Genomic DNA, 10,168 nt, shown 5'->3' on the forward strand with positions numbered 1-10,168 from the left:
AGAGGCAGGCAGATCTCTTGAGTTCCAGGCCAGCCTGGTCTACAGACTGAGTTCCTGGACAGCCAGGGCTACACAGAGAAACTCACAAAAAAAAAAAAAAAAAAAAAAAAAAAAAAAAAAAGGCAAAAACCCAACAAGGGCCAGAAGCAAATAGGCTAAGAGACTCAACCATGACTCTTCTGTTAACGATGTATTTTATTAAGTAAGGCACATAAAAGACACCCTATGGCACAAGATTAAGTAGCTTGACAGTTTGGAGCCAGAGACAGGCGGAAGGCAGCAGTCGGGGTTAGAAGGCTTGGAGCAAGAATTTGGAAAAGTCAGGACATACCAAGAAACTTCCACTCCTGCAAGGACTGTCATGAATCAGCCATGTACCCCGCTTATGGCAGGGAGTAAACACCCAGAGGACGGTGGCCTTTCACTAGTCAGTCCCCGTCTCTGACATGTATTCAACTCAGAGATCATAGATCCTACATGCCAAAACTAAGGGAGGGAGGCACTGGGGTTGAGAAGCACAGAGGGTCATGTGGTGCCAAATATCAAATAAATATATATATATATATATATATATATATATATATATATATATATATATATATATATCATATATATATCATATATATCATATATATATCATATATATATGATATATATACACACACACACACATATGAAGGGCACAGGGGTCAGTGTGAGAGCAGAAAAGGAGCCAGAAAGGTATGACTTGGAGTAGGGGTAGGTTCAATGGTTTGTAAAGTCTCAAAGAAAAAGAATATAGCCAGGTAAGTTTCTCCCAAGCATTTTCCTGTAGAAGTCACCAGAAGTCAGATAAGAGCTGATGTCACAGCACAAGTCAGGTGAGGATACAGAGGGAGTATTCAGTGACGCGGAGAGGAAACTGTGGATCGGAGACTCGATGTCCTAGTGACAGCCAAAGAGACAGACAACCTCATCTCTTCGCTTGCACGCAACCCCTCTCCCCACCCCCACGCCCGAGTTTCCCTTGACCGGCTGTCTCCTGGTTCGGGCTATTCCCTCAATGCAGCAAGCTCTGCACAGAGAGCTTCAGTTTCTCCTTCAATGTAGGGTCCATCAGAGGAGGCATATCCTTGGCCTTCAGGACAACTTCGTGAGCCTCCTGGAAGAGGCTTTCCCCCACGGCGGCTTCCACCCGCTGACGCCAGGCAGCCAGTTTAGGTCGGCTCTCAAAGATTTTGCAGCCGGCACTGACAGGCTGTGGGGAGAAGGAGTCAGGTAGAGGGGTTAAGTGCCACAATCTACAGGCAGCATGGCCAGTTAATATTTATTTGCCCTGCTACGTTGTTGTCCTCCCCCCACCATGTGTGAGGTGCCTCTAGATACCCCCGTAGAGGGGATTTACGAGAAGTTACTTTGTAATGATACGAATAAGTGACTATTCAAAGCTCAGTCATAAATCAGGCATTTTGTGTCACCCCCTCCCGAGGCTTAGGAAATACTGGAGAAGACATAGAAAGAATATACAAGCCTAAAGGAAATGGAAGGGAGTCCTGTGGGGACCTTGGCTCCCAGGTAGGAAAAGGCGTGGCATTTGTGGCATTTACATATTATTGGGCCGGTTAGCATCCTGTCATCAAAGGATGAAGGACACTTGGGGTCTCATCCCTCTCTGAGGATGATGGTTAGGAAGAGGGGACAATTTCTTCAGGTAAGGTGCCCATGCCCCTGAAGACAAATCCTCACCCTTCACCCTGTAAGCAACCCTGATGAAATTCTTTGGAAAACACACAGGCACACACACACACACACACACACACACACACACACACACGAACGGAAGCTAGTGGGAAAGAGACAAATCAGTAGAAGGGGACAAGAGACAAGAGATGACCAAATTACATTATATACATGTATGAAAGTGTCATAATGACTCCCATTATTATGTGCAATGGACATATGCTAATAAAACAGTTTGAAATTCACTTTAGAGATGAGGAAGATGAAGGCGCTGAGGGAGGAGTGACCCATCCAGGGCCCCACAGCCAGAAAAGGTAGCAAGAGCAAGGTTATCGGCTCTGTGGCAGGACTCTCCAACATTCAGCAGGCCACCCAACTCCACGGCACTCACATGCATCAGCTCTGTGATGGCCACCAAGTCAGCCACGGAGATATGGGATCCTGTAAGGAAGGCCTGGTCCTGCAGGAACTTGTCCTCCAGCATCTGCAGGCACCCATCCAGTTCAGCCAAGGTGGATGCCAGCGTCTCAGGAGGTACGGGCTGTCCCAGGAACACAGGGAACATCATCTGATGGACCAACAAGAAGAAAGATTTGGCTCTGTCCAGTACTCATCTTTTGTCCCACACTTATCCATCCATCTGTCCATCCATCCATCTGTCCATCCATCCATCTGTCCATCCATCCATTCATCCATCCATCCATCCATCCGTCCATCCATCCATCTGTCCATCCATCCATCTGTCCATCCATCCATTCATCCATTCATCCATCCATCCATCCATCCATCCATCCATCCATCCATCCATTCATCCATCCATCCATCCATCCATCTCAATTCTTAAGATCTTTCCTTTTTCTTTTCCCATATAAAGTCATGCAGGCTCTCCATTGCCCTTAAAACCAAGACCTCAACCCAAAACCCTCCCCAGTGTAGCGCCTGCCATCCTATCCCCATTCTGCATCCCCTCTGATTACAAGTGGGACTTCTCAGGAGAGACGTGGTAGTTGATATTCTGTGGAAGGAGTTGCTGAGCTTTTAAAGCCAGTAATCAGGAGGGACACCAGCATAAAATGCTGACAGTCAGGGCTGGAATTCTAAGATCACCAAGGTGAAACATTGAAACAGAACTTTTAATTAAATATTTATTTGTTTGTTTATCTATTGGTGTGAATGAGTGCATACATGTTCTCTCTCTCTCTCTCTCTCTCTCTCTCTCTCTTTTTTTTGAGACAGGGTTTCTCTGTGTATCCCTGGCTGTCCTGGAACTCACTCTGTAGACCAGGCTGGCCTCGAACTCGAACTCGAACTCAGAAATTCACTTGCCTCTGCCTCCCAAGTGCTGGGATTAAAGGTGTGCACCACCACCACCCGGCACATGTTCTCATACATGCATGTGCATGCTCTCTATCACCACAGCATGCTTACGGAGGTCAGAAGACAACTTGGAAGAATTGGTTCTCTCCTCCTACTGCATTGGATCACAGGGATTGAACTCAGGTTGTCAGGCTTGGTGGTGAGTGCCTTTTACACCCTGATGCTTGTCGATGGCCCAAGAACTTTTCTTCTTATCAGGGAACACCATCTCTGATGCACCTGGGAGCTAACCCTGTCCTTTGTCCCCACCACTCACCTTCTGCCACATGGCCCTGGTACAACAGCTCCGAAGGGCTGTGTGCTGCCAAGCCAGGTACTCGTCTACACGAGCTCGAGTCTGCAGGTCCTGAGGGTACCAGTGGTCAGGGGCCTTGTACTTTCTACTCAGATACAGCAAGATAGCCACACTGGAAGAATGCAGAGGGATGGAGAACATTCCCTTGTCATTCTTAAGCCACCTTGGTCAAGGACTAGGGTGTCTTGTACCTGAATTTCTGCAATCATTTCTTACCCAGCCTGGGGACCCTTTCAAATACAAGGGAAATGGGAGCTCTCCTCTGCTCCAATTCCCCTGGGGTCCTTCCTTCCTGCAGGAAAGGTCAGAGCCTTTCTCTGTTCCCTACCTCCCCTCACTGCTGCGCTTACCTGCTTCAACCCAGCAGTGCTGGCCTCAGCTCTTCAGCCCATACCTGCAAATGGTCTAATGTCACAGCCTTCACCTTTGTCCTTCCAGCTAGAACACACCTCCCACAAACCTGGCACATCAGTACAGGAAGTCCCTGCTTACTTACCACCTCAGCGGCCAGCCTCTCTTTCATGTCCCACTTGAAATCACTAACCCTGACCGCCCCCCAACCTGTCTTGTCTCCGCTGTACTCTCTGCCTGTCATGTTTCTGTCACTACCCCATCCGAAAGGTACATCCAATGGGGGCCCAGATTATGATCTGTGCAAGCTCCAAGGTCAGATGGTGACCTGGTGCTGATGGGTACTCAGCGGATGGCAACTAAGTTCAATGGGTGATACTTTGACTGCTAGGGAAGTAGCCCTCCCTCCAGGATCTGTGGTACTCCAAGACCTGGTTTGCAGCCACTCTCTCTTTGGCACTATCTTTCCTCCTGAGGGTTGGGCTATCTGGAAAGGGGCCTGGAAGCAGACTGGGCTCCTCCATCTCCCAGCCTCAGTTTCCTCATCCATAAGATACAAGGAAGATGATGCATACTATGTGTTCAAAAGTCCTGTCTCAACCCCAGGTACCTATTTGGGTGTTTACCCTGTGGTGGACACAGAGGCCATAATCCAAGTTGGCAGCATCAGGCCCAGACAGGTGGCCTGCCCCCACATAGCTTGGTTGCAAGCAAAGAACCCATTACCTCTCTGCCAAGATGAAGTCCCCATCCTTCAAAGCAGGCACCTTCCTCAAAGGGTTCACCTGGGCGAAGGAATCAGTGTACTGTTGACCTGCAGAGAGACCAGAGCACAGGGCTGAGGATTCAGAGGCCTTTTAAGGTCTGCCTGTCTCCTTCTCTATATTCAAGAACCAGTTTTCTACAAGAAGCCTCGGTAAAGAGGAAGCCACCACGCCGGCCAGAGGATCCTCTCACAACTCCATTTGCCATCACTCCTTTGAAGCCTAGGTCAGAGTGTCTACTTAGGTCTGGGAAAGATTCCCCACTTGATTCTGTGCAGCTATGGCCTATAGTCATCCTAATGTAGACACCCAGTCCCATTCCTGGGCCCTGATCAATCTTTCTATCCCAGGCAAGAACTGGGTGGGTATAGTGAGAATTTTGGTTTCTTTCTTTTTATAAAAAAAAAAAAAAAAAAAAAAAAAAAAAAAAAAAAAAAAAAAGCACAGAAGTATTATGGGATTATGTTTTTGTTTTCATCCCAGGTGTAGAGATACAGGGCTGCTTTCCAGCAGGTGACTATGATTTGCCTCGTGCTCTACCAAAGGCATGGTTTGCCAGCTGCAGAGAGTTGCTGCAATTGTGTGACATTTTGGAACTCGGGGGACTTTTGGGGAAGACATAAAAATGCTCGAGCCCCAACAGAAAGGGCTGGTTGGCTGGCTATTGGTTGGTGCTGTTGGTTGTGCTTTGTCAAGTAGTTGTGTGTGAAGAGACGAAAAGAAATTCGATATCCTGACAACAAAGATCAAACTTGCACAGAGGAACTTAATGTCCCTACTCAGCAGGAAGTAGTCTAACAGATACAGCGTTCCTCTCTTTCCCTCCATCCTTTTTCCCTCTTATCTAGTGTTAGGGGGTTGAAAGGGTGGAAGAAGAGAGGTGGAGAAGGGCAAAAGAAAAAAGAACGTGTTCCGCACCCCCCCCCTCGCCAGGGCTGGAGAGATGGCTCGGCGGTTAAGAACACTGCTCTTCCAGAGGTCCTGAGTTCGATTCCCAACAACCACATGGTGGCTCACAACCATCTGTAATGGGATCTGATGCCCTCTTCTGGTGTGTGTGAAGAGAGTAACAGTGCACTCATATACATAAAATAAATAAATAATTCTCTTTAAAGAAAGAAAAGAAAAGAAGAAAGAAAGAGAGAAAGAAAGAAAGAAAGAAGCCCAAAAAGTAGTCAAAAGTCTGATTACAGATGGGTTCTTCTGACCAGACTGGGTGACCTGTGTACACCCCAGAGCTCCAGACTGCCATTTTTCACGGTTCTCAGCTCAACATAGTTCTTGCCAGAACAAGTGTCCCACTCAGGCACTAGATCTCCAGCAGCTCAACACTTCTTTCTTTTCTGTGCCAAGCCCTTAGAGCACCCTCCTCGCTTGGGATGCCCAGACGGAACTCACTGTCTCTCTCCCAAACCCCATGCCTAAGCCAGATTTGATGGTACAAGTGAGGTTGGCCATGTCAATGTGATGGAGTCAGAAGGCATTTGGGGAAGACAGGTTCTAAATCCATCTGTGGGCCTGTCTTTCCTTCCACTGAATGGACTCCATTGCCTTTGCTCGTTCTCCTTCCACAGTCTATATGCAGCCCCTGTCCTGCAATCCAAGCTGGAAGTACCGAAGGGGTATTTGAACTAAATGGGAATCAGCTAAACAGGAAGTTCTAGGTTTTCTGCTTACCCCTCCCCCAACAACTCTCCATGCTGCAGTCCAGTTGTAACTCCGCCTCTACTGATGTCCGCCTCAGTAGCTGAGGCTTTGCCCCGCCCCGCCCCGCCCCACCAAGGCTAATCAGAGCAATGATATTCCAGCTCCAGTCAGAAGGGACTCTCCCACTGTCCTTTCACAGAACGCTCTAGCTGCCTGGCAACTTCCACAGAGTAAACATCTAGAAGGGGGTGTGTGTGTGATCTGGGGAGGGACGGGGAGGGGGCGGAGGGGGAGGGTGAAGCGGACCTGGCAAGCCTGTAATTCCAGCTTCTTGGGAAACTCAGAAGGATCACCAGTTCAGTGTTTCACTGGGCTAAGAGAGAGTGCAACACCCTGACTCAGTTGCACCCCTCGCCTGACCACCCACAGGCTGCAGAGGTCAGAGGTGCACCGTACAGCAGGCTGCAGACTTCCCGGCCTGCCAACAAAGCCCATCTTTAAGCATCTCAGTGGTATGAAGACACTGTTGTTCTTGCTGTGACTCTGTCTCAAAATGACAAATAAAAACGCTTTGAGAGTATGGTTCTGGCTGGGCGGTGGTGGCGCACGCCTTTAATCCCAGCACTTGGGAGGCAGAGACAGGCGGATTTCTGAGTTCGAGGCCAGCCTGGTCTACAGAGTGAGTTCCAGGACAGCCAGGACACAGAGAAACCTGTCTCGAAAAACCGAGAGAGAGAGAGAGAGAGAGAGAGAGAGAGAGAGAGAGAGAGAAAGAATGAATATGGTTGGTTCTGGGGTGGCATGTATGATAGATATCCTGGTTCGGTCCCGAGTAAAACACACACACACACACACACACACACACACACACACACGGCAAGCAAGCCTTGGAAGGGACTTGCTCTGATGAGCAGAAAACACATAAGAGTCCTGAGTGGAAGATCACACACCCTGTTTCTACAAAGCCTTTGAGAAGGCTCCCCATGGGGCTGGAGAGATGGCTAAGAGAACTGACTGTTCTTCCTAAAGGTCCTGAGTTCAATTACCAGCAACCACATAGTGGCTCTCAACCATCTGTAATGGGATCTGATGCCTTCTTCTGGTGTGTCTGAAGACAGCTACAGTACATAAATTACAGTACATAAAATAAATACATAAAATAAATAAATCTGAAGGAGGAGGCTCCCCATGAGGAGGCTCCCCATTCTTAAATCTACAAAGGTGAGAGGTGAGATTTTTCAAGCTCCGGCTCCCCTCCTCTCACCGCAGCTTCCAGGGTGCCTTTGCATCTGGTATCGGCATGGATGTTATTCACCGGGCAAAGATTCTTTTAAAAATCACAGCTAATAACTGATTAAAAAAAAAAAAAAAAAAAAAAAAAAAAAAAAAAAAAAAAAAAAAAAAAAAAAAAAAAACTTTCTCGCGGGAGCGGCTGGCGTTTCCTCTCCTGTTTGCACACCTGGCCTGACCGGTCACCCACCGGCTGCAGAGGTCTGAGGTGCACAGTACAGAAGGCTGCAGACTTCCCAGCCTGCCAACCGAGCCCACCTTTAAGCAGCTCTATGGTACGCAGCTGGAAAGGGATGCCGTTCTTCTTGGCGAAGATGTAGACAGCACGGCAGGGCTGGGACATCAGGTCCAGGTAGAGCTCCAGACCCATGGCGGAGGCTGTGGGAGTAGCCGCTGGCAGATCTCGGAGACTGGCCTGGGGAGGGGGGGGCGGGAACTGCCTCAGGGGACCGAAGCAGCAGCAGCAACGGCGAGCAGGAACGGCTGGGTCTTAGCCCCTCAGTGCTTCTTTGCCTGGATCAGCGCTCGATCCCAATCTTGCCTCCCATTGGATGCTCACAAGAACTTTGGGCCAATCAGCGGCGGACTGCAAGTTAACAGATGAACCTGAACTATGAACTCGGGTCTTGGTTTGGGGCCAAACTGCCCCCTGTACCTCCGTGCTTTGGCCAAATGAGGAGCGGAACCCAGTAAAGGAAAAAAGGGACAGGAGGGGTGTCTCTATCGATGAATTTAGGGCCAGAATAGCCGTACTGTCTGCCCTCAGTTCATTTTCTTTCCCTCCACTCACGGAAAAGGCTGAGGGAGGAGTGGCTTCGGAGACCCTTGACACAGAAAAGGAAGAAGGAAGTGCGGCTACCAACCCCATCCAGTTCCTTGGGCCCAGGACTCGGGTTGGATATGATGTTTTGCCAACTGTGCAAATGCTACCTCCACACCCCGTGAGAGAAATGATCTGTCTCTGCTCTGTTCTTATTTATTTCACCCCAACTAATCCCTCTAGCGGGAGGGAGGATCGCAGACATGCCTGGGATTGGATAAAACTTGTCCACCCAATTGGAAAAAAAAAAAAAAATAAACCACCCAACCTTCAGTGGCAGTCAGGGGCACCTAAGGCCTATATGACATCATCATTTCCCTAATTCCCTAAATGATGTGGGAAAACCAACCACCCAACCTACAACAACAAAATGTGCCTTGGCACAACAGGTCATTGGGAAACTAACTTGAGAGTGGTTTTGTCTTCCTGGTCCCAGATGTTTTCATGTTCTCTCTCTCTCTCTCTCTCTCTCTCTCTCTCTCTCTCTCTTCTTTAAACTTCATCCCCCTCCCAGTCTGCCCCCGCCACAGCTCTCCATCTTCTACCTCTTCCACCCCCCCAAGAGGATGTCTACCCACCCCCACCTCACCAGACCTCCCCACTCCCTGGTGCCTCAAGTCTCTCGATGGCGAGGTGGTGCAGCTTCTCTCACTAAGGCCAGACCAGGCAGTCCTCTGCTGTATATGTTGGGGACCCCGGACCAGCTCCTGTATGCTGCCTGGTTGGTGGCTCAGTGTCTGAGAGATCTCAGGGGTCCAGGTCAGTTGAGAATGCTGGTCTTCCCATGGGGCTGCCCTCCTCCTCAGCTTCTTCCAGCTTTTCCCCAATTCAACCACAGGGGGTCCCAGCTTCTGTCCATTGGTTGGGTGCTTGTATCTGCGTCTGACTCTTTCAGCTGCTTGTTTGACACCCTTCCCCACCCCCCACCCCCAGGGGCAGCCATGCTAGCTCCTATCTGCAAGCACAGCATCAGTAATAGTGTCAGGCCCTGGAGCCTCCCCTTGAGCTGGATCCTAATTTGGGCCTGTCACTGGACCTCCTTTCCCTCATGCTCTTCTCCATTTTTGTCCCCGCAGTTCCTTCAGACAGGAACAATTCTGGATCAGAGCCCTTGACTGTGGGATGGCAACACCATCCCTCTACTTGATGCCTGTCCTTCCACTGGAAGTGGACTCTACAAGTCTCCCCTTCCCACTGTAGAGCATTCCATCCAAAATCCCCCCCTTTGAGTCCTAAGAGTTTCTCACCTCCCAGGTCTCCAGTTCATTCTAGAGGGTCCTTCCACCTCCTACCTACACGTTTTCTTTAAGGAACACCTATCCCCCTAGTTCAGTGTCTGTCTGCTACAGTGGAAGCTGATCTCTCTAGACTGGAAGGGAGAGGCCCCTTCATTTCCCCACCTCTCCCCTTTGGTGCCTAATAGTTCTCCACAAGTCACCCTTGTCTACCTGACACATCCCCACCCCTGACTACAGCAACATCCAGTCTCCCAGCTTCCTTCCTGGCTGCCTTCCGGTCCACTCCCCCACCCCCAAACAGCTAGAATACTATCCCAGAACGGAATCTGAGCCTCTCATTCCTAATCACAGTTTGTACCCAAGAGTTTTGAGCATGACCTCTGTCCAGGATTGCAGCTGGAGGTAATCCCTCCCCTTGACCAATTCTGTAGGTCAGGAAGGTTTGATGATCCTATGATGGGACCACGTCCAAGAGGCTGGTCTGGCCAAATAATGGCTTCCCATGCCTGCAGCTGAGGCATCTGCTGCTTTCATTCTCCCAGAACCAGAAGTCTGAAAGGCATTTGTGATTAGCTTGCTGTTTGTTTTCGTTTGTCTTGTTTTATTGAGATACAATCTCACAATGTATCCCAGGCTAGCATGGATCTCTGTATGTAGCCCTGGATGG

The 10,168-nt window shown here is 49.3% G+C and overlaps 1 protein-coding gene across 1 annotated transcript; it reads right to left on the minus strand.

The window, feature by feature from the left end:
- Window positions 1-177: 177 nt before the first annotated feature.
- On the minus strand, window positions 178-8,289 carry LOC117724528 (glutathione S-transferase theta-3). Its single transcript, XM_034524400.2, has 5 exons — window positions 7,702-8,289; window positions 4,469-4,556; window positions 3,353-3,503; window positions 2,111-2,287; window positions 178-1,237 (listed from the first exon to the last, which is right to left on the minus strand). Exons 1-5 carry the CDS (start codon window positions 7,811-7,813, stop codon window positions 1,040-1,042), a joined length of 726 nt encoding a protein of 241 aa, XP_034380291.1. The 5' UTR covers window positions 7,814-8,289; the 3' UTR covers window positions 178-1,039.
- Between the last annotated feature and the right edge of the window lie 1,879 nt (window positions 8,290-10,168).

The sequence above is a fragment of the Arvicanthis niloticus genome, chromosome 20 (assembly GCF_011762505.2).
Source record: "Arvicanthis niloticus isolate mArvNil1 chromosome 20, mArvNil1.pat.X, whole genome shotgun sequence".
Classification (NCBI taxonomy): Eukaryota; Metazoa; Chordata; class Mammalia; order Rodentia; family Muridae; genus Arvicanthis; species Arvicanthis niloticus.

What these genes read in the sequence shown, in the direction of transcription:
- LOC117724528 (XM_034524400.2), bottom strand. Translation starts at nt 7,813, where the DNA reads ATGGGTCTGGAGCTCTACCTGGACCTGATGTCCCAGCCCTGCCGTGCT. An exon ending in CCAGGGCCATGTGGCAGAAG is followed by an intron (nt 2,288 to 3,352) that starts GTGAGTGGTGGG and finishes TTGGTCCATCAG; the next exon opens with ATGATGTTCCCTGTGTTCCT. An exon ending in CCATCACAGAGCTGATGCAT is followed by an intron (nt 1,238 to 2,110) that starts GTGAGTGCCGTG and finishes TTCTCCCCACAG; the next exon opens with CCTGTCAGTGCCGGCTGCAA.